At 36.9% G+C, this 25,902-nt stretch overlaps 1 protein-coding gene across 3 annotated transcripts in view; it reads left to right on the top strand.

Annotated features, from left to right (window-relative positions):
• LOC121385914 (multiple C2 and transmembrane domain-containing protein 1-like) overlaps positions 1 to 25,902 on the top strand; it is a 158,142-nt gene that overhangs the window by 3,803 nt on the left and 128,437 nt on the right. For 2 of the 3 annotated variants that reach the window (XM_041516712.1, XM_041516708.1), the window contains exons 1-2: positions 1,734 to 1,897; positions 8,242 to 8,765. In XM_041516712.1, coding sequence (XP_041372646.1) covers positions 1,789 to 1,897; positions 8,242 to 8,765 — 633 coding nt within the window. In that variant the 5' untranslated portion in view covers positions 1,734 to 1,788. Of the gene's footprint in view, positions 1 to 1,733; positions 1,898 to 8,241; positions 8,766 to 25,902 lie in introns of those variants that run through there. The other variant, XM_041516728.1, reaches the window with a different exon arrangement.

Genomic DNA, 25,902 nt, shown 5'->3' with positions numbered 1-25,902 from the left:
TGCTATCCTGTCTTGGATTCCTCACCACTAATGAAAAAATAGAACGGTTTTTTTTCTCTCTAAGACTATGTAAAAATTACTAAATGTTTGACATCCAATAGCCAATGATTTATAAATCTGTGTGCTTTAGTGGTGTCATTAAACAAAACAAAACAAAACAAAACAAAACAAAACAAAACAAAACAAAACAAAACACACACACACACACACACACACACACACACACACAGACACACACACACAAACACACACACAAACGCACACACACACACACACACACACAAACACACACACACACACACACACATATAATGGATTGAGATGCAATAATAAGTTGCAATAGTAAAAAGTTTATTTATAATGGTCTACATTACCAAATTTTTTTTTTAACAAGTTGTACAAAGAATATACTCCTTTCTGTACACAAGCCAGACACACATTTTTGTTCTTAATACTTAGTATACCTGATTCTGTTATCTAATTATAGTGGAATCTGCTATAAAATCTTATTTTTGTCTCCATACCAAAAGTCTCTTTCTTTTGTCCTTAGAAAATATTGAATTATGAAAAGGGTGAACAATTTTCCTTTCGTTGTCATCACGATACTGTAGATAATGACTTGTCATTCTCATCTGCCGATTATCATTACATGGCAAGGTAATTTCTTCTATACACATGCGTTTGAGCTCCTTTAATAAACACACGTTCCATCGATTTTCCTTCCAAATGATTTTTATTGATCTCTCTTGACTAACATAGCATGCTCAGAGATGCTTAGAGATTTGTTATTTTAAAAATGTCTCTTGTTGACATTGTAAATAATAGATTGACTCTGATTTGGATTAAATCTTAATTTGCTATAACTCAATCTGGATGTGTACATGTGATTTGTATCAGATGGGTAGGTAATGTTTGTTATTTTTAATCTTTTTTTTTTTTTTTACCTGAGCCATTTTTGATACCTAAGCCATATTGTTACCTGAACCATTTTGTTAATATATATATATCTTGGATCTTGTGAAATCCTTGTTTAACATAAATCTTTATGTAACGTCATTCTGATTACTAAAAATATACGTTGCTGTTAAAATCTCTCTAGTAATAGCAGCCAAGAAAATAAGTAATATGTAATTGGCTTCAAAGTGATGTAGTGTCTTTTCTTAATATATAATGTCATTTTTAATTGGCCTTACATGATAGCAAAAAACGCTCATGTAGGCCTACATTATTTTAGTCATAGTTTGTTTAGTTTGTTCTGCATTACAGTGTACTTCTTTGATGGTAAAACTTTTGAATATTTTCACATTTATCATTGTTATAACTGTGAAAACCTGAAAAATATATGAAAAGAATTATTAGAAACAATTTTGTTTCATTTTATTTAATTTTTAGAGTGGTCTCCCCTGTTTAAGTGTGTTGTTATTACACTTATCTCCATATTTATTGCACACCTGTTTCACGGAGCATAATACTTTTATTGATCAAGCATAGTTATACCCGGACAACCCTTTGTGTGTTCCAGCCTTGCACAATTCAATCAGGTGATATGCTGCTCACCCAATTATTGAGGTCTTGTACATATGTCACAGGACCAGTTGAATGTGGTTTAAAGTTTTAATTTTATTTTGTTTAACAATACCACTATAGAGCATAATGATTTATTAATCGTTGGCTATTTGAAACCAAACATGTGGTCATTTTGACACAGTCTTAGAGGGAACCTGCAACATTTTTCCATTAGCAGCAAGGAATCGTTTATATACACTTTCCCCACAGACAGGATAGCACATGCCACGGCCTGTGATATACCAGTCGTGGGGCACTGGTTGGGATGGAAATACGCAATCTAAGAATGGGGCCACTGAGATGGTTCAATCCCATGATGCAAGAACCTCAGGTGAGTTCTCTACTGATTGACGTAAATGCCGATAGTGTTGGCTTTTTTCTTGTTCCAACCACGGGACTATATATTTCATCACCATCCCTCTGTCTGTCTGTCTGTCTGTCTGTCCAACTTACAATTTTCAAATTTTTTGAACCTAGTTATGGCCCTTGAACATAGGAAAAACAAATGTTTGTTTTCCGGACTTTTTGTTTTGTTGCTATGCCTCAAGATACTGAACTGAAATTGTTTGCATAGCTGTATTATGTACGGTTACAGATCAAGTTTGACTTTCCAGGCAATTACCCATTTTTTAAAGAGTTATGTCTCTTGAAAATTTGTTGGGCCCGGTAGGGGACATGTAATGCTTTAGTAGTACTTTCTGAATGTTTTTTTTATATATGCAATTGCCCAAGTACTGCTTTTAATGTACATGTTGGGGTGGGAGTTGGCTCACTTGGTAAAACATTTGGGCCATAGAATTGAACAACTTTGGCCCTCAACCAGTGCCCCGTTTTATCAAAGGCTGTGATATGTGCTGTTTTGTCAGTTGGAAATTGTGCATACAAATTATCTCCTGTTTCTAATGGGGGAAAATGCAGCAGGTTTCGACTGTAGACTTTGTATGAGAATTAGCCCATGTTTGACCTCCAATAGCCATGGGGGGGGGGGGGGGACATAGCACAGTAATAGAATGCTCGCCTGATGCATGGTTGATCTAGGATTGATCCCTGTCGGTCGGCCCATTGGGCTATTTCTCTTGGTGTAACAAAGGCTGTGGTCCGTGCTACCATGTCTGTGGGATGGTGCATATAAAAGATGCCTTGCTGCTAACTGAAGAGAATAGCCTATGGCAATTTTCGGATTTCCTTTATCATTATCATTGTAGTCCTGAACCATAACCATTATTAAAATGTGTTGAGTGCGTTGTTAAATAAAACATTTCCTCATTATTATGTTGAATTTTTTTTTTTTTTTAAATTATTATTTTTTGCAATTTTATCAAATTATGCTTAATAGGCAGTTTTCAGGGACATGATATAAACCTTTCAAGACAGAGTTATGTTTTGGTATGAGCTTGCACAGACTAAGTTTATTTTAAAATTTTAAACATTTTACATGTATTGATTGTTTTTGTCGTTTCACTGGCGTTTTAGAGCAATCAGAATTGTTTATCTATTGTAGATTGGCAATCAGACCATTCACCATTATTCACTTCATTATATAGCCGCTGAACAAACTAAGCAGATTTTTATTTGGTTTTGGTTTACTTGCCATATGTGACACAGTAAGTTTTAAACACTGCTGCCACATATTTTCCACTATTATTCATTCTTGATAATTGAAATGGGACAAAACTGAGATATTATTGTTTAGATTATTAATGTCCATACATCCGAAGTGTTTCTGATCATCCTAGTGAAATACATTAATAATGAAGTGTGAAGTAATGGGTATAGAGACAAGCTCTAGTTTATTTTTTAAGGGTAAAAAAAAAGTTAGTTTGTTTTGTTTAACAACACCACTAGAGCACATTGATTTATTAATCATCCGCTATTGGATGTCAAACATTTGGTCATTTTGACATAACCATCTAGTTTTTCATTAGTAGCAAGGGATCTTTTATATGAACCATCCCACAAACAGAATAGCACATACCACAGCCTTTGGTCATGATGCACTGGCTGGAATGAGAAATAGGCCGATGGACCCAGCAACAGAAATCGATCCCAGACCAACCATGCATCAAGCAAGCGCACTGGACTACGTACGTCCCCCTGTTTAAGGGTAATTCCCTGTTTTAACATCACAGACTCTTGTTTCATTCAGTTGTAAGTTTATCCAAATGTCTTACAGGTTTGTAGATTAATCAAACCTAGTGTCCATTTTCATGGGTTGAAACTAGGGTCTGCGACCTTTAAGCCATATATAAAGGAAACAGACACTGCATATATACTAAACTAATCTTTATTATAAGAGATTTTTGTGAAGGGATATAACTCCACAGTAAAATATGTTTCTTTTCTTGCTATTATTATCTTAATATTGTAAATTTTTCTGTATGATTCATATATAGAAACAAATTATTAATCAACTCCAAGCAAAGGGCTATAACTCATGTGTAAGAAAGAACTAGCTGTGTACCGTAAATACATGGGCCGTCTGCATCAAATATCGTTTGAAAAGGGTAAATGGGTTAAGTGTTGGGAAAACAAAACCCCAGCTGCTATGCAGACTACTTCTACTTGTAAATGTATTGACTAATGCAGTGGAAGCAGGTTTTAGTTGCATGTATTATTGATTGATAGAATCTTACCATTGTGAGGTGTAAATACGGCAATTCCAACCCAAGGGACAAATTGTTTCTTGTAAGGGCTTAGGTTAGTCCAGAGGTTTGGAATTGCCATATGTATACCTCATAATGGTGATTGATTACGATTTTTTGCCCATTTAATTTCACAAACAAAATATTAATTTTGTTTGTTTATTCTAGAATGAATCGTAAACACTTCACTTACAAACTAATTTTAAAAATCATATGTGGAAAAATATAGTCCATATTATTCAATGACATAAAAATGTAACAGCTTAACCATATATATAAAGTGGAAATATTGATTTGTTTAACAAAAATTAAACAGTGATTGAATGTGAAATGGCAAATTGTGGAATAAGTAATTCAACAGAATTCTGAAAAAAAGTCATTCATCATAAAACATGAGTAAGGTCATCGGGTGTATTTAGACATTGTCTGCATGTAGCTCCAAGGCCAGACAGATTTATCTAGCTGGCTCAGTTCAGTGAGCAAGAATTTCTCATGCGGCTTTGTAAGCTTGCAATAACTCTTCATGTGCTTTCCATGTGTTCCTTAAAGAATTATCTCCCTTTATCCATTGGCAGTTTATATATAATTAAACAGTTTTTTTGGTTTCGACTGAGGCCGGTACTTGTGCCCAGGACAGGTGTGCGCTACAACAGCTTGCTCTGAATGTGCACGTTAAACAATTTCCCAATTTCCCAATTTGGTTTCTGTTACGGTAAGATTAAATTTCAGTGATGGTTGGGCTAGATTAGGTTTTTGCTAGACAATATTAAAATTAACACATTTTTAACAACAAATCTGATTGGATCTTTGCTAAATATTTGTGGTAGTAAAACCATTAGTTCTCTGCATTATACTTCCTGAAGACATGTGTGATAATTTAAAGAAATGTGGGTTTTATTTAATAATACCATGAAGGCAGTTATATAATTTTTAAGTCAGAAATGATCATATTCTTCCATTAGGCTTGATTCATATACACTGTATGACATTTAATTTAGATGATGATGATAACTAGTTTAACGTGCCCATATACCACTAGGGTTTCGAACACGCCCATCCCGAGTCCGACCTCCGATAAGATCGGTGGCCTGACTCGGGATGGAGGGGTGGGGGGGGGGGGGGGGTGAAAATGGGCAGAATTTTGAAAATAGCAATTAGTAAAAACGTTAATAGAATAAATAAAAAAAGAAAAAGGTTACAAGCCAAAAATAAAAAAGAATTGACTGCTCGGCCGAATATTTATATAATTTGGAGCATTTTAGAAGGACAGTCCAAAATTAAATAAGAGAAAGAAGAGAGGATCGGACTATTTAATAATATTACAAAAAAGAAGTAATTTCGACATAAAATTTTGAACGCAGATCTAAACGTTTAAAGTCCGATCGATATGTCCACGCGAGTGGCCTCGTTAAGGCCGTTTGGGTGCACAGCTTAAAGGGACGAGATGGGTTGCATCCCGTCAAGAAAACCCCTAGATTGACAGTCGATAGACGTTGAAGGTGTAGTGCTGTGCTGAAATACAGATCTTGAGAAGCCGGATCCGTCTGAACAGTAGAGTATCAGACTAGGGTATAGTCCAGTCGTCATGGGTTGGTATAGTGGTGCGGACGGGCCCGACTCCGGAGGATACGAGATGGTATCATTATAAAGCAATGTAAAGTCTAGAAAAAGAGTAGTAGGGGCCGACCCCGCTTCCTATTTCTTCTTAGAGTGGGGCGGTCAATCTTCCAGTGCTGGTAGGACAGGCTCGGACATGTAGAGACTAAACGCGAACAACCGTGGCGTTCTGCAGAATGGTCGTCATACGAGTCACGAAAAAACAAGTCAACATAGTCAGACGGAGAAATGACGCGGAGGCGAGGAATCTCGCTGAAAAAGAATCCAACCTGGTGGTGCAGACTGTCGAAACGAGAAGCGTTCCATCGTTCAATCAGTTCCAATGGCCGCATACATCCCAGTAGAAAACTTCATTTCGCTGACAAAAACAACGAAATGAAGGACCCCCAAGTCGAGCACACGAAAGCACGTGCAGTGTGCACAAGCGAAACAAACACGTCTTACTGCGTGGAGCTCCAGACTGGGAATGTTAATTTAGACTACTTATTATATAACATTTAGTGAAATATCTTAAAATATCGGTGAAATAAAAGTGTTATCAGTCACTCAGTGACGATAACACATTTTAGAGTGAAAATTTCAAAATTTTAAAAATAAAGGTAAATTGGCAAATGTTATATAATCAATAGAAAATTTCATGTTTTTTGTCAAATATGATTTATATCTCATCAAGTAAAGTTTGCAGTCATATCACACTCATCATGCAAGCGTGACTTGTGACATCCAATTTAGCCAATTATTAATAAATTAATATGCTCCAGTGGTGTCATTAAAAAACAAAATTTGACTTTCTGGATAAGATTTTGAGACATACCAGTACAGGAAAAATATGTAAGTGTTTACTTGAAAAAATTAATGGTGTAAGTTTTAGCCAAAAATACTGAGGTTTTCATTATTTTTAAAAGTAGATATTTTTGAAAATAGGAGATCTGTGTCAGTTCAAGTTTTTTTTGTTTAACGATTCTACTAGAGCAAATTGATTAAGTAATCGGCTATTGAATGTCAAACATTTTTCCTTATGCAATAAGGGATCTTTTATATGCACTTTCCCACAGACAGAAAAACACATACCACAGCCTTTGACCAGTTGACCAGTTGTGGTTAAGCCATCGGACATAATTAAGACTGGTAGATACTGGGTTCGCAGCCCGGTACCGGCTCCCACCCAGAGCGAGATTTAACGAATCAATGGGTAGGTGGAATGAGAACACTACACCCTCTTCTCTCTGACTAACCACTTACAACTAACTCACTGTCCTGGACAGACAGCCAGATAGCTGAGGTGTGTGCCTAGAATAGTGTGCTTGAACCTTAATGGATATAGGCACGAAAATAAAGTTGAAATGAAAATATTTACCAGATGGAATGAGAAAAAACCCAATCAGTTGAATGGACCCAGTTTAAAGTGACAGACCTTAGTTTTTAAACACTACAGCATATTTTTCACTATTGGAGCCTATTTTGACAATTGAAGTAAGACAATACTCATATTTTATTGTTTAGAATATCCATTTCTATACATCTGGAGTGTCTATAGTCATCCTGGTGTTTGTAATGCTACGAAATGCATTTTTGATGATTCTAAAAATGCTCGTACTTCAGAGACATAACTGTGGTCATTGGCCATGCTTGCTGTTATCGGAATGTGCCGGCTAATTTTTCTCGCTAATTTCTAATAGAGGCTATGGAGATGAGCTCCAGTCTATTTTCAGAGGGTATTTCCCTGTTTTAGCATCAGAGACTTGTGTTTCTCTCTATTATAACTGTACTCGGATGTGTTACAGGTTTGCAGATTAACCAAACTTGATGTCTATTTTCATGGGTTCAAACTAGGGTCAGTGACTTTTAATTCAGGATTTATAATTGTAATTAGTAAACAGTAATTTGTAAGTACAACTTAACATTCTCTTCATATTTTTTTCCAGGCCCCAAAAACAAAATCCACAAATGGAGACAAAGTTCTGTTTAAGTTTTATATGTGATTTGTAACTAAAATTTAACATTTTCTTCAAAAACAAAACCACAAATGAAGCAAGAAGTTTCTTTTTTAAAGGTTTATATATATAATTTTGCAAGTACAACTTAACATTCTTTAAAAAAATAATTCCATGCAGGTCCCAAAAAACAAAATCACAAATGGAACAAGAGTTATGTTTCGGGTTTATATATGTAATTTGTAACTACAACTTAGTGTTCTTCCATATTTTTTTTTCAGGTCCCAAAAAACAAAAGCACAAATGAAGCAAGAGGGTATATTTTAAAGGTTTATATATGTAATTTGTAAGTACAACTTTAACATTCTTTTCATTTTTTTTTCCAGGCTCCATAAAACAAAATCCACAAATGGAGTAAGAGTGCTGTTGAATTTTTATATGTAATTTGTACAACTTACATTCTCTTAATTTTTTGTTCCCAGGCCCCAAGAAACAAAAGCACAAGCGGAGCAAAAGCACTGTCGACATCTGTCGTGAGAGTCAAATCGCCGCTGACAATGGCACCACGCTTCACCGTGCCAACTCGACACTCCCCGGCGACCACCTCACACTGCCTAGCGACCACCTTGCACTGCCGGCCACGCCACAGGTCAGTCGGCGCAAGAAACTCTGGAGCAGCTTCCGCAACAAGACCCGCATCTTCCGCATCCGCAAGTCGAAAGACAAGACTAGTGCGGCTGAGCTACAGAGGCTGTCGGCAAGCCAGCCGAATATCTCAACCAATGGGGCGGTGGCCGTCGACGAATTCGACAGTTATTTTCAGTCAGCGCAGCAGAGAAATCGAGAATTGTGCAAGGATCGCTGTATGAGCGACCCTACCTTGACCCCCGTGCTGCAGCCCCGTGTCTCGCTGGAGTCGCCGAGTGAAGAGAAGGTTAATGGTCTGGTGGATGCGGATGAAGAGCAGGATTCTGGGATAGCTGTTATTGAGCGTCCTTCTACTGTGGTGAGTATAGATAGATATTTTTTATTATGCGTGGTATATATCTCCCTTAATAGACACTAGGGGTTTTTTTGGTAGGGGAGGGGGGCATTGGTTCCAAATTTGGCCCTATAATTGGTATATCAAATGTCATGGTATATGCTGTCTATAAAATATATAAAATTCCTTGCTGCTATTTAGTATGAGCCCATAGGCATCAGAAGTGATCAAAATGTGCCTTCCGTCCACAAGTTCAAAGGCTATTAATAATATTTTTATACTACATGTCTTATCTTTTTATAATTTGTATTATATTTTTATATATTTACTATTTTTATATTATTTCCAATGAGTGTTTCATGAATTGCATGTTTGAATTGGCTTCGAAATGCATACATTAACCAAATTGCTGCTAATAAAAAATTATACCCTATATGGTGGAAGTAGGTTCCCCCTGTTACTTATAACGTATCACAAAAAAAAGAAAAGAAGAGTATATAATATGTGTACAATATTGTGACACTTGTTTATTCAGGAGTTCATCTTTGTTTTCAGTCGTTCAGTAGGTTAACTGATTAAACATCTATTGTTTTCACACAAAAAAGTTCATCTAGATTTTGGAATGGACGCATTCTTGAAGTGTATTCAGGATGTTAATACACTGAACACATAGGAAACAAATTGGGACGTAGAAAGGTTTGGCCAGTTTCAACAGGTATCTGGTTTTGCCAGAATCTGATTTAGGCTGGTTCTTTAGAGATTATTATACAAGCTTGTGAGTCATACTGATTTTACGAAACGAGTGTCAAGATTTTTGTATTGCCTGAGTGAGAGCGAGGGTAATACATGAATCCTGACATGAGTGTAATAATTTCTTTATTATCCATATTATTATTGTTTTTTCTTAATGAATAACAAGACTCAACACAAAATATTTCAGCCACAACTAGAAGGAGAATACGAAATGACGTCATATTTCAAATGCACAGTCCGAGCTAGGACTGAAGAAGCAACGTCATATTATGATGTCGCTTCCCAAAATTACGTCATCACACTTGTTGTTACACGTGTGCTTCATATGATTATTATTAACCCGGTTATGTTGAACCACATGGATAATAAACTGTAGTACTACATGTATTATCTCCTGGTGTACTTTGACAAGCCATATCCGGTGTTTTAGGGGCCCATAGAAATATTCTGTGAAGTAGAGTGGGGCACATGCTATTATGATCCCCCATCCCAGTTCCTGCACCCTTGTTTTACATTGGCTAATATTAAGCCTTGGAGCAACACTTTGTAAATTTCCATCTTAACACCCATCGGATGGTGCATATAAAAGATCCCTTGCTGCTAATCGAAAAGAGTAGCTCATGAAGTGGCGACAGCTGGTTTCCTCCCTCAATATCTGTGTGGTCCTTAACCATATGTCCGACGCCATATAACCGTAAAATAAAATGTGTTGAGTGCGTCGTTAAATAAAACATTTCCTTTCCCATAGGCAAGAGCCAACACAACAAATGTTAAACTCATAACTAAACTAATGTGTTAACCATATGTTGAGGGACTGGATGTAGCCCAGTGGTGAAGTGCTCGCTTGATATACGGACGGTTTGGTATCAATCCCTATCATGGCCCATTGGGCTATTTCTCGTTCCAGCCAGTGCACCACAACTGGTATATCAAAGTCATTGGTATGTGCTATTCTGTCTTTGGGATACTGCATATAAAAAATCCCTTGCTATTAATGGAAAGATGTAGCAGGTTTCTTCTCTAAAACTATATGTCAAAATTACCAAATGTTTGACATTAATAAATCAATATGCTCTTGTGGTGTTGTTAAACAACTCAAACTAACCATATGTTGAATGAAAAGTACACACACAGGGCTCGAAACGGCCTGTGGCCAGGTCGCCAAATGCAACCAATGTCCAGTTTGGGCAACTTAAATATTAAAAAATAATGGCGTTAGTCGCCCAAATGATATTATCTCCTTTAGAGCTATAACATATGAGCCACTGTTAATATTTGCATTCCACATTGAAATCTTGCTCATGGTTCTCTTACCATAATTTGCCAACATCCATTATTATTTTTTGGGCCACCATATTTTTTGGCCACTTTCAAACCCTGACACATGCAACATGTGTATGGGTATTTCATGATTGTCAACACAGACATGGTCTTATAATGGTATTATGGTGAAATGCATTTTCATATAAAATATATTTACTGACCCTTAACTTGTATGATTAGTATTGGCACATCAAGCACCATTCATCAATGCTGGCCAAACAAGCAGTTTACACTTGCCAAATATTACTTTGTGGCAGAGAGAAAAATGTATACACTTTAGATGACTATGGGAATGCTAGTTTGAGTTCTAGATTATTCTAAAATGCTTTGACAGTTGATAGAGCTCTTTTTTTCAACATATAAAAAAAAAAAGTCATTTATTTACATCATTTATATTTATCAGTGCTGTAGAATCTGAATGTATTTATATTTATCAGTGCTGTAGAATGTATTTATATTTATCAGAGCTGTAGAATGTATTTATATTTATCAGTGCTGTAGAATGTATTTATATTTATCAGTGCTGTAGAATGTATTTATGTTTATCAGTGTCTGTAGAATGTATTTATATTTATCAGTGTGCTGTAGAATGTATTTATATTTATCAGTGTCTGTAGAATGTATTTATATTTATCAGTGCTGTAAAATGCAGTCAGACCTCGGTACAACAACCATGTTCGTCCCTGGGTAACTTTGTCATTATATCGAAATTGCCGTTGTATCGAATTGTCATGACTAATCTCATTTGCCAAAATGACGTAAAAAAATTAAAAATAATAATTAACTGATGACTAAATAACATTTAAATAATTAATGTATTGCAATTATTATTAAAATCAACAAATACAGATACATATAAATATGTTTTTAAAAACATTAAATATATTAATCGAGTTTTATATTTGGGGGCCAACCCATATGGGAGGGAGGGGCAACCCACATTATGTATGTATATATTTATTTATGTATGATTTTATAAAATTCAATAATGTTTTTTGTTTGATTGGGGGGGGCATGGCCCTCATGCCTACCCCCTCCCCAGGCTATGCCACTGACCAAGGCACATTCACTGTCAGTCTAATAATTTTGGCTTAAAGAAATCTACCTGCTTTGTTTTCGGCTTATTTTCAAAAGCAATACGTCTACAGATTTAGCAGACATCGGTTGGCTCACTAGGAGATCAAGGATTCTAAGTGGCTGTGTGTGTACTGCTAACATGCTATGGTATTTGTGATTATGTAAGAGGTGTTTTCAGATGTTGGATGCACGGTTGTTCCTAATTTGCTCTGTTGGTGTCGGAATGTGAATTCCGGTGTAATGAACAGAATAACACTGCTGTATGCTTGTTCCCGACAATTTGTTGTCACATTGTGTAAATGTAGTAACGATGGTCGTCGTAATGAGGTCCGACTGTATTTATATTACTTATCATTCTGATTGCTTCTCCTCTTTTAATATGTACTGCCACACCTTGCAAGGATTATTTTGTGCTCAGGTCCAGTCAACTTCAGTACATACATTGTGCTAAATATAACATACAAATATGAATTCCATAAATACAACTATAATGGAAGCTACCATCTTTATCATTTAACATAGAAGTGACCATATATAAGGCGACCATGTATATAGCTTTGGCTAAAGAGAGTTGGCTACTTAAACAGGGGTCATATTTTTGGAGGAAAACCCTGTGTAAGGCCACCTCATCCATCTAAACTTTCTCGTGCTAACATGGGTGATTATCATCTAGGAACAATATAACATATTATTACCCATATGGGCAGTGAGATGAGGGTGAATATATTTTCTATCTTTCTCTGATGTCATGACGTTAGTTTGGTGATGTCATCGGCTTCCTCGACTGTCAAGTCTCTTGTTGAGATTTTACAAACAACAGTGAATGTAATAAATACAATAACCCACTCAATATTTGTTCTTGTTAACAATTAAACATGCTCTAAACTAATTTCTTTGTAGTTCATTCACTTCCCACTAGAAACATCAGTTCATTACGAATGTGACCTCTCTTGCTTACATTTGATTTGTGTACCTAAAGATAGTTTTTGACGTCATTGCTTTTCTTTCATGATGTCATCAGTTTTCTCAGACTTTCACGTCTTGTATATTATATAGTTTGTGGCATGTAAGAAGTTTAAGTTTCTAAACTATTTACACTATGGGTAATAAATACAATAACCCACTCGATACTCGGAATTATGGATTATCTGTCCCTTGTGACATTAATTTCACTCGGAACATATAATCCGTAATTCCTCGTAACTCGTAAGTTATTGTCTATTTAGACACCTTATTTACATATAGCAATAGATAAAACTCTGCTGAGGTGTTATTATACAAACATATCTTTCCTTGTTTTTCTGTGATTAGTAAAATTTGTAAACCAAAAACCTGTGATATGTGTTTTCCTGTCTGTGGAAAAGCACACATGTAAAACAGCCCTTGCTGCTGGTCAGTAGGAATAGCAAGATATGTGATGGCAGGGAGTTTATTCTCATGCTCTAGACTATAAGAACATAATTTAAAATGTGTGCCATTAAATAATAAAAAATCCTTTCCTTTCCACGAAGCATCTACAGAATTCACAAGTGTCTTTGATCTATTGTTGAAATGTTTTATTCATCATAGTTATGACCCAAGGGAAGAAACAGAAGTGATTAATTGAATTTTTTTGATACAGTGTCATCATCAAGTGTGCAATACAAGACTTTATTACACACCCATTCAGTAATAATATGCGGTCTCACAGTATATACTCTTCAAAAGAAGAAACGCAAAACCACATTGTCGTAACATTTGGAGAATTGATTTAATTATTGAATGGTGAGTCCGATAATTACCAAATGTTGCAGGATTGTTCACAATTCACTCTAGTCCATTGTGAGTAAGTGATAGGACACGCCACCAAGGTCAAGGTCATCTGGAGTCAATACCGGGTGTGGCCTCCGCGTGTGTTGACAACTGCCTGGCACCGCCTGCCCATTGAAGCAACCAGAGTACGGATGACGTCCCGGGGGATGGTGGCCCACTCGGCCTGCAAGGCTGCTGCCAGCTCGGGCAGGGTCTGGGGCTGTGGTTGTCGCTGTCGGAGGCGTCGGTCCAACTCGTCCCATAGATGCTTAATTGGGTTCAAATCCGGTGATATCGATGGCCAAGGAAGGACATTAATGTTGTTGTTCTGTAGGAAAGCCGTTGTGAGACGTGCTGTGTGAGGCCTGGCGTTGTCATGTTGGAACACTGCGTTGGCGTTGGCCATAACTGGAACGATGTGTGGCCGGAGGATCTGGTCAATGTAGCCCTGTGCATTCAGGTTGCCCTGCACGTGGACCAGGTCAGTTCTGCCAGTGTGTGAGATGGCTGCCCACACTACCCCCGCCGAATCTGTCCACTTCCTGCACGCAGTTTGCCGCATAACGTTCACCACGACGCCTATACACGCGACATCTTCCATCATGACGTCGGAGCAGAAATCGGGACTCGTCACTGAACCACACCTGTCTCCATCGCAGTTGAGGCCATTGTCGATGAATCTGGCACCACTGCAGTCGGAGTCGACGGTGTTGTGGTGTTAAGATGACACCTCGAACTGGACGTCTGGCACGAATTCCTACCTCACGTAGGCGGTTCCGTACGGTCTGGTCGGATATCCTGCGCAAACCTGGTATTGCTGCGGCTGTGGAGGTGGCAGTAGTCAATCGTTCCCGAAGGTGGCGTACCCGGATGTAGCGGTCCTGCCCGGGGGTAGTGACCCGTGGTCGACCGAATCTAGGGAGGTCACGTGTTGATCCATGTTGCTGGTAACGGTCCCACAGTCTGGAGATGGTGCTTGGGGACACATGGAATGCCGTGGCAACGGCCGTTCTGGATTCGCCTGCGTCTAGTCGGCCGATGGCATTGTTTCTCTGCGGTTCATTGAGACGTGGCATGTCCTGGATTGTCAACTGTCGGCCAGATACAGAGGCCAGGCAAGCGAACACCCTGCACTTTTATACTGTCGGTGTTCATGTTGCACGTGCAGACAACGCACGTGCAGTGGTGACATGGTTTGCACGTGGCTGCGTTTTTGCGAATATTCACATTTTGGAACTTTATTGTACAGTAGCTGCGTTTTATCGAATGTAACCGTGGGAATGTGTTTGGGACATGCAATGACCTTATATTCACAAAGCATGAACCGGTAGGAAACATAAAATCGGAGTTATAACCCATTTGTACCCTTTTGCGTTTCTTTTTTTGAAGAGTATATATTCATGTACACAATAAAGTCGTGTAATAAATAGGACGCGAAAAAAATGTGTGTGAAGTTGTGTATATTTTCTGTATGAAATATAAAACTCTGTATCACAAGACTGATGCCTGCAGTGGTCCAGGTTTGTGTATTTTCAGCTTGTATATTAAAGTCCATGGTATATGTTGCCATCTTTTTGTGTAATTTAATTAAAACAAACAACAACAATTTTTAACTTTTTTAATAATGTCATTAAAGATCTGGAAGTGTTATATTATTGTCTTTGAGGCTACCTGAATTAAAACATTACTAAAAACATTCAAAGGAAATCAAGGAAAGGAAAGGAAATATTTTATTTAATGATGCACTCAACACATTTTACAGTAAATAAAATGTGTTGAGTGCATCATTAAATAAAACATTTCCTTTCCTTTCCTTGATTTCCTTTGAATGTTTTTAGTAATGTTTTAATTAAGGTAGCCTGGAATAGCTATTTAAGAAAGGACAGTAAAACAATCAGGGCACAGTAATTAGGGATCTTTATCAGCTAGACAGAGGTGGGGTGGATTCTAGCTGTGTTGGTGGAGTGCTCATCTAAGGTGCTTAGCATGTGGGATTGAAGCCCCTCATTGGACCCTTTCTCTGATTGTTGTTTTTCCATTCCAACCAATGTCCTATGGCTTGTATATTGAAGGCCGTGGTATGTGTTGTTCTGTCTGTGGGGAAATACACATATTAAAGATCCCTTGATGCTAATGGAATTAAATGGAAAACTTTGTTAGCTTCTGAAGACTTTGTGTCAAAATTGGGGTGGGACGTAGCCAGTGATAAGAGCTCACCTGATGTGTGGTCAGTCTAGGATCGATCCCTGTTGGTGGGCTAATTGGGCCATTTTTTATTTCCTCCAGAGCACTATGACTAGTATATTAACGGCCTTGGTATATGCTATCCTGTCTGTGGGATAGTGCATATAAAAGATCCCTTACTACTAATAGAAAAATGTATCGAGTTTCCTCTCTAAGACTATACATCAGAATTACCAATAGCTGATGATTAATAAATCAATATGCTCTAGTGGTGTTGTTAAACAAAGCAAACTTTAACTTAATGTCAAAATTATCAAGTATTGACATCCAGTAGCAGATGATGAATAAATCAGTGTGCTCTAGTGGTGTTGTTAAACAACACCAAAAACAAAAACTCTTTTCACAGCTATGCAAAAAGGTCACTTCCATACTAAAAGCGCATTGTTCCCTTGTATTTTAGGGGGTGAGAAAAACTTCCTAATAGGTACGACTCTGGTTTTGCCTTTTTCCCCCCATCTCTTATCATAGAGAATTTATTCAGAAACTATGCAGATGAAGTGTCTTGTTATGAATACATCTATCTTTATCATACATAATTAAACATACTCAAAGGTCATGCAAGAGAACTAGATGATGCTTTGCTCTACATGATTCAGTTAATATTTATTAATCTAGAGAGAGAAAAAAAATTGCCATAAAGTTTACATGAGAATATTAAGTGTAGTAAGTGGTCATGAATCTATACTAGTCAACATTGACATTTTCCTGTTCGCTGCCAATGGAAATACATATAGTATTAGCATTAATAATAAATAGTTTGTTTTGTTTAACGACACCACTAGAGCACATTGATTTATCAATCATTGGCTACTGAATGTTAAACACTGGTAATTATGACATAATCTTAGAGAGAAAACCAGCTACTTTTTTCCCATTAGTAGCAAGGAATCGTTTATATGCAACATCCTACAGACAGGATAGCACATACCATATCCTTTGATATACCAGTCATAGTGCACTGGCTAGAAATAGTATTCGAGACACAGATATCGAAAGAGGAAACCAGCTGTCTCCATTTCATGGGCTACTCTGTTCGATTAGCAGCAAGGGTTCTTTTATATGCACCATCCTACAGACAGGACAGTACCGTATTTGACCGGAAATAAGCCCAGGGGGCCAAGACAACTCATTGTGAGCTTAGCATGGGGTGGGCTTATTCCCAGACAAGGGGCCAGTTTTATTGAATTTTTTTTTAATAATAATAATTAAAATAAATAATACTTAAATGAACTAAGAAGAAAACAAAAAACGTTCAGTAGCACATCTATTAATTAGTGTTCCATTAATTTGTTAATAATAAATAATAATTGTTTATTAATTAAATTGTGTTTTTTTTACTAGTATCTAATTATCAGAAACACACCTTCTATGTTACAATTACTTACCAGTGCTGTTTATTTACATCCAAAATTTAATGCTGAGAAGACTTAAAACAACAGCAATTAACAACAAACTCAGTAGCGTATACACGTTTCTGACACAGGCAGCCAGCATACACTACAAAGAATTATCAATCTAAGGTCATTGTTCTTAGCCAATCAGAATAAGGTATTTGCTTAATTAGCATTAACTGCGGACCCAGTGTTGTGGTAAAAATAGACATTGGTTTTTAGTTCATACTTGGGCTTGGATACTTCAGAGAAATACTGCAGGCATGAAATTGAAAACAATGTTACACACTGTTATTGTTAGACTGCTAAATCTCACTGGTGGTAAAATATTGTGTTACATTTGTGTTTAATTATCTGCAGGAGGTAAATGAACTTTGAGCAAACTTGCAATTTCATGTTATTTATAAGGTGACGAAGTTGGAGGTGGGCTTATTTAGGAATGAGGGCCTAATTTCTTAAATGCTATCAAAACGGAGGGGGGCTTATTCAAAGACATGGGCTTATTTCCGGTCAAATACGGTATATACCACAGCGTGATATACTAGTCGTGCTGAAATGAGAAATAGCCCAATGGGCCCACCAACGGGGATTGATCTCAAACTGACCTCGTATCATGCTTGTGAATTACCACTGGGCTACGTCTCGCCCATGTGTCATTGTTAAAGTCACAGACTCGACTTTGAACCTGTGCAAATGAACACTAAGTTTGGTTAATCTACAGACCTGTAACACATTTGGATCAAGTTAAAATAAAGTGAAACAAGAGTCTGTGATGTTGAAATGAGGAAATATTCATAAAAATAGACTAGAGCTCATCTCCATAACCTTTACTTCTCAGAGGTCTGTGCATTTGTAAAAATATGAAGAAAAAAAATGCATTTTTATATGTATGGTATTAGAAACACCAGAACGACTGGAAGCACTTCTGATGTACTGGAATGGATATTCTAAACAATAAAATCTAAATCATGCTGGATTTCAATTATCAAAAAATGCTCCAATAGTAAAAAATAGACAGCAGTGTTAACAAACTACGGTCTTTCACTTTAATGTGACTCAGGTTTAATGTACAATGTACTAACAATATGATGGCGTTTTTTAATATCACTTTGTGCCAAGAAAAGCAGCTAAAAATAAGATAAAAAAGTATGAATGATATCAGTGCCGTTACCATTCTTCATTCTTCAACAAGAATGCACAACCCAATACACTTCCGTCTGAATCCCCAAGTGATGGATTTGTCAGTAGGTATTTAGAAAATAGTATTTGTCATCTGCAAGCTATTTAATTGGATTCAGAAGCTTGCTGGTTCCTAGTGCTTATTAATAGGTTCATGTATAGATAATGTGTTCCCCAATAAATTCATGTATAGATAATGTGTTCTAAAACAGGTTCATGTATGTACATAATGTGCTCTAAAACCTGACTCCGAATGACTTTATTGGTCTTGTTTAGTATTAATTGGCTAAGCTGATTATACAGTCAGTAGCCTGACATTCTGCATATTTCATATATACAGGACACATGGTCAGTTCCTAGATATTGTGGATGTATATAGGACACACAGTCAATTCCTAGATATATGTGCGGTTCGTTCATTTAAGATTTTCTGTAGTGTGTGATTATATACAGGCGAAAATAAGAATCTTAGAAAGGAGGAAAAACTGTATTAACGTGCCCATATCCATTGAAGGTTCAGGCACGTCCATCCTGGGCACAAGTTTTCATTTGCGCCAGATCTGTCCAGGACAGAAAAGAAGCTTAGTGTTTGGTTCAACAGTGTGTACAGTGCCATATGTGGACATTTGAAGGTTCAAGGAAATGGTTTAATTAACGACGCACTCAACACATTTCATTTACAGTTGGTTATATGGCATCGTTTAAAGGTTCAACTGCAACTGTTACAGAAAATTGATTTGCTTTCATGCTATCTGGAAAAAGGATAAATCAACAGCTTTTTTATACACTAATATTTCAAAAACAACCTCTTGAATATGTGATGGGAAATGATAGTTCTGTGTGATGAATGATTACTTGAATTTGATGAAAAATGGTTACTTCTATGTGCTGAATGGTTACTTCTGTGTGATGAATGGTTACTACAGTTTGTTGAAAAATGGTTACTTCTATTTGATGAATGTTACTTCGTGTGATGAAAAAATAATATTTATAATGAAAATTTGTTACCTATGATTGTTTGTAATAACAAATGATTACTTGGTGATAAAAAATGGTAACATCTGTTTGATAACAATTGATGCATGGTTACTCTTTTTTTTGTTGCATTCAAAAGTTTGTTTCATCTTGACGCCAAATGTTTTGCTCTTTTTTTTGTCGATAACATGGTCTCACGAACCGATTTACCTTCATATAAACCCTGTTTTCTGTCACCAAATAGGATTAGCATTATACTTGATATTTCTGGACCTAGACAGTCATTAGATGATGCAGTATAATCCCATCAATAAGGTCTTGGTGACACTAAATATCTCTTTAAAAACCTCCAGTTGGATCGGCATCGTTGGAAGTTTTGATTTCCACTCCAGCAGACTGTGAGATGTCTGAGAAGGTACTGGAACACTGTGACTTCCATATCTTCTATTGATCTGATCAACTTGTCTTGTTGTTTCGTCAAAACGTTTTTCACTGTACGGCTGCACTGATGTAATTGTCATGGAATTTGCTTATATTGATAATGAATCACCGCGAATTACAGTTTTCTATCGAGGAGGAAGTTTATTTCTGCTGTAGTGATATTACGGTGAACATTATTCTGATGGGAGTCATTGTTGTCATGGGTCAGTGACAAACCAGTGGTCAGTCAGTTAACGGAAGAACGTGGAAGGGTTAACTGTGAGGTATTGATCGATTGAGGTTTTTAAATGTTTTGCTCCATTTGGGAAAAGTGCATTAGGAAGAACGTGACTGAGAAGAATGCGAAGAATAGAGTTTAGTAGTAGAAAAAGAAGTTAGGAACAGAATTTCAGGTGTATTGCAGTAAGAACAATTTTAGTAATACTACAGGAACAAGGATGTTAGGAATATTGCAGTAACAGGAATTACAACAATGGCTAGTAAGTAAAAATGAATGTCAAGAATAATATCATAAATATTGCAGTGTGAAAAATTTCAGGAACAATGTGGTATTGTAATAAGAAAATTTCCAAGAAAGATTTTCGTAGAAAGAACTTGCAGAAGTTGTAGTAGAAATAATTTTACAGTGTAGTGGGAAGAATTTCACAAACAGTCCAGTAGAAAGAAATTATGTAACCATCCAGTATAAAGAATTTCAGGAACAGTCCAGTAACAGTCCAGTATAAAGAATTTCAGGAACAGTCCAGTACCCAAAATTCCAGGAACAGTCCAGTATGAAGAACTTCCAATAGCAATTGAATAAAAGGAAATTCTAGAACTTTGCAGTAGGAGGAATTTCAGGAATATTGCAGTGGAAAAGATTTTAGAAACAGTGTAGTAAGAGGAATTTCAGGATTCAGAATTTCAGAATTCCAATAGTAAGTTTTCCCAAAAAAAACCCCAATTAAGATGAAACTGGTAAATACAACAAGGACATTATCATGTAAAATACCTGTGCTGATAATAACATGTCTCACACTCTTATTGAGACATAAATCATGATAATTGTATTAAGTTTATAACAGGCAGATTTCCCCTCATGTCTATAACTGTTTGATAAAACAAACAAAGTTATGCAACTGGTTGTATCACAGTAGATTGGTGGCACATTGTTACATAACTGCATAAGAACAAGAACAGCAACAAAACAAGAACTGGAAGACCAGGAGAGGACCTTGTAAGTTAGTAAACTTTTGTCTGATCCTTTAGTTATTTGTGAAACAAAAAATTCGAAGATGTAGATGTTTTTTTTTGGTGTTTTCATTTTGTTGAAAGTGTGAGATTGTGTCACAGATTGTTGAGACATCAGTAGATAAAAAATGGCCCACATTTTGCGAAAATCAATGGACAGGGTGAAAAAACGATTGAAGGACATCGATCAGCAAAGTGGTACATCAACTGACAGTGAAGACTCGTTTTACTGGGATGGAATGTTTGATCGTGTGGTATATCAGGTTAGTGAAAAGTGTTTGTATTAAGTGCATCCGGGCACGATGTAGTTCAGTGATAGAGTGCTCGCCCTAGGTGTTATGAGATGAGATGTGAGGGGTTTTTTTCCTCATCCCAATTACGGCTATTTAATGTTTAATACAGAAAGAGAGAAAGCATTCTTTTATTTGGCTCATAATTCCCACAGGAACTTATTGCAAAATCCATAGTACCAAATCACCATCCCGCCCATTATCGACCATGGTCAAGTTGCCTGTGCTCCCTTGCACCCGCAAGTGCATGCAATCCCACCTTCTCCCTAACCCCGCCCCTTTTCTATCATGTACGGAAGAGTTGGTGTGAGCCACCACTTGTGCCCATGACAGGTATGTGCTGTAACAGCTTGTTCTGAATGTGCACATAAAACACAAAACCCTAAGTCAAAACGAGAGAAAGGTCTTTTTGTTGGTGGAATAAATCCATCTCTATATGGCCATGGTCCATAACTGATCACTTCAATCCCTGTCATTGCCCACAGCAATCGGCAATGCCGTGGAGATTTTAATTCTTTTCTTGCTGTGAACTATATTAGATTTTTTTTTTCCCTTGGCATGTTTTTTGCCGTGCACATTTTCTTAATTGCAGGGCTTGTCGCTAAACTTACCATGTGCTGTCTGTCTGTATACAAGAGCTTACAGATGATTTATGGTGGGTAATTGAAAACCAGTAATCACTAGGTAGCAGTGTACATGCATATGTATTGGTCACAGTTGCCTATATTCTAAGGCATCTTGAACAGCACCATTGTTCCAATCATTATTGATTGATTCATTTTAACATGATTTTCCATGTGTATATTCAATTAAGATACAAGGACTATTTAGTGTCTACCAATATGGTTATTTTGACATTTGGGGGAGAGAGAAAGAGAGAGAAAGAGGCAGAGAGAGAGAGAGAGAGAGAGAGAGAGAGAGAGAGAGAGAGAGAGAGAGAAAATCTACTATCACCATATAGACTACTCCTGAAAAAAACCCATCCCAACCAAAGGCAATGGTATGTACTGTCCTGTCTATGGCAAAGTACATACAGGTTTCCTCTATGTTGACCAAGTGTCAAAGTAGCAGTGTGTTAGACACCAAACAGCAGTAGTTTAAAATGTGCTGAGGTGTCATAAAACAAATACTTTTTTGCTCTATTTGTGTTAAAATTTCAATATTTTGTTTTACTGATTTCTTTAGGTAGCATTTGAAAATAGCCCAACTTTACTTGCTTCCATATTTAATTGTTCACTTTTATTTCAAAACAAATAATTAAAAAAAAAAAAAAAATCTATTAGTCTGTATTTATTCACTACAGTGAAAAATAATAATGGATGGTGCTTAACGTTTGATGAGGTGTACATTTATCATCAAATATTTAGAAGTTGAACTAATTGACTGTTTGTAGAAAACAGATATTTAGTTTAGTTGCGTGGGACAGGACAGTTCATGACAGATTATTTTGGAAATCAGAATTTCATCATCAGTGATTGGTTATAATCAGTTTGCACCAAGCGATCAACTTTCAGTTATTCAGTCAGTTAGATTTATAGAACTCAAGAAGGATTTGAACTAGTAGAAACATGCACCTATTGATGTGTCAACTGGGATTAATTACTTACTTACTTATGCCCATTTGCTCGCTGGGAGCATAGGTCATCGACTAAGGAACGCCACTGTTGTCTGTCTGTGGCCATCTTTTCTATCTCTCTCCAGGTGTAACCCATCTCCTTTGTTCCCCCCTCCCCCCCCCCCCCCCATGTCTTTGCCAGGTGTTCTGTTGCCTGCCTCTTCATCTCTTCCCTGGGGGGTTCTATGTGATGGCTTGACAGGTGATGGTTTCTGTAGGTTTCCTGAGTGTATGTCCTATCCACCTCCACTTTCTCTTCTCTGGGATAGACTGGTTTTTTTTTTACATACAAATGAAAAAGAAGGAAATGTTTTATTTAACGACGCATTCAACACATTTTATTTACTGTTATATGGCATCGGACATATGATTAAGGACCACATAGATATTGAGAGAGGAAACCCACTGTCGCCACTTCACTTCAGTTAGCAGCAAGGGATCTTTTATATGCTCCATCCCACAGACAGGATAACACATGTCATGGCGTTAAATATACCAGTCGTGGTGCACTGGCTGGAGCGAGAAATAGCCCAATGGGTCCACTACACATAAATGAAACCAGCACAAACCCAGGGCACAATATTTCAGAAGAATCGTCTTTCTGTTTGCGTGTCGGTTACGCAACTTTAATATCATGAAAACTGCCAAACGGTTAGGTGGTGAACAATTACATTCTAAAATTAAAAGTACTATATATCAGTAATGAAAGTGAAAATCAGTTTGTTTTTGAACCACCAATGTAGCACAGAATCATAATTAAAGTGTTTTAGGATTAGGTAGGCCTAACTCATCGGTTATGAAAACTATATTCACATACCCAAACAATCGGTTACCTAAGTAAAACTCATGTGAACTGACTTCTGGTTACCTAAGATTTTGAAATATTGCCACCTGCAAACCCAGCATATTCCATCAAGTAAACTGTTGGAACAAAAAAAAAGAGTAAAGTTTGTTTTATTTAACGACCCCTCTAGAGCATATTAATTTTTATCTTATCATCGGCTATTGGACGTCAAACATATGATCATTCTGACATATTTCTTTAGGGAAACCCTCTACCGCCACATAGGCTACTCTTTCCAATAAGCAGCAAGGGGTCTTTTATATGCACTTTCCCACAGACAGGACAGCACATACCACGACCATTGATGAACCAGTTGTGGACCACTGGTTGGAATGGAAAATAGCCCAAACTGCAAATGGGTCTACTGAGAAGGATCAATCAGATGATCCTGTAGGAACAGTCGCAATTGACATTTTCTGCGAGTATCGATTATTGATTTTTATAATTGATCAACACATAGGTAGAGCCCTACTGATCAACTGTCGATTATAGTTGATCATTGGAATATCAATATGTGCTGTCCTGTCTGTGGGATCTTACCGGCCTCGATGGCGCAGTGGACTACAGGCTGGTAGGTACAGGGTTCATACCCCGGTACCAGCTCCAACCCAGAGAGAGTTTGTAAGAGCTCAATGGGTAGGTGTAAGGCCACTACACCCTCTTCTCTCTCTCACTAACCAACTAACAACTAACCCACTGTCCTGGACAGACAGCCCAGATAGCTGAGGTGTGTGCCCAGGACAGCGGGCTTGAACCTTAATTGGATAGAAGCATGAAAATAAGTTGAAATGAAATGAATGTGGGATCTTGCTTGTGTGAGAGGCTTGGGTTGTATGATCAAACACATTCTCTGAGTTTTTCCTGTCCCAACCGTTTGCTCATGTATATATACAAGGCAGTGGTGCGTGCTGTCCTATCTGTGGGGAAAATGCATATAAAAGATCCCTTGCATCTAATGAAAAACTAGCACTGTAGTAGGTTTTCTTTGACAATTTTGTCAGAATTACCAAATGTTTGACATCCAATTGCATAATGATAATCAGTTCTCTTGTGGTGTTATCAAACAAATACTAAATACCAGTAAGAAACATTATTTTTCTTAAAACCTTAAACACTCCCTTGAAACTCGCACAGAGTGAAATAGAAAAGCAATAAAAACAGAGGAATGATTAATAACCCATCAGCACATTGTTTTATCATTGACCAGCAATAATCATTGAGGGAATTAATAAATACACCATTGTATTCTATGGATGAGACATTAAGTCTGGCTATCATAAGTCAACTGCCTTCTCTCCCCCTCCCACCAGTGTTGGAGCAAATCTTTGAATTCGAAAAAAAAAATTCGAGACATCATTTTACTCACAATATTAATTGTAATCCATGTAAAAATGCATAGTGATTCATTTGCAACTGTATATAGCTGTTTAGTAGTAATGCTAATATGAATAATTTAATTTAAGAGTACAGTCGAACACCGTTGTGTCGAACTTGCTTGAGTTGATATATCGCTTGTGTCGATATGACTGTCTGATCCCGGCCAAAACGTATATTAACTATCATGTTTTTATTTCGGTTGAGTCGATACGTTTGAGTCAATATAACGTTTGTGTCGATATATTTTTTGGTCCCAACGTAGATTTTTATATTGAAAAATGTCTCAATGTGTCGATAATAATATTATGTGTTAAAATAAATAAAATATTAAAAAATATATATATGAATATGAAAGGGTTTTTTGCATTACACTTTTAATGCATTTATTTATTTTAAAAATGGATCATCGTCCTCAACTGCCAGTGAACTCTGATAGTGCGCCACATTATAGTGGAGTGTAATCATATATTGGCAACAAATTCCACCCAGAAATAATTGTAAAATTGTAAAAAGATTTTGAATTCTATACAAAATTTTAAAATATACCAATCTTGACATTTGTATTGTAATTTATTTTTTCCTTGAGCTCTTTACACTGTATTGTACATAATGATATAATTTTTAATGTAAA

The sequence above is a fragment of the Gigantopelta aegis genome, chromosome 2 (assembly GCF_016097555.1).
Source record: "Gigantopelta aegis isolate Gae_Host chromosome 2, Gae_host_genome, whole genome shotgun sequence".
NCBI classification, from domain to species: Eukaryota; Metazoa; Mollusca; class Gastropoda; order Neomphalida; family Peltospiridae; genus Gigantopelta; species Gigantopelta aegis.
This window is presented reverse-complemented; position numbering and strand designations above follow the sequence as displayed.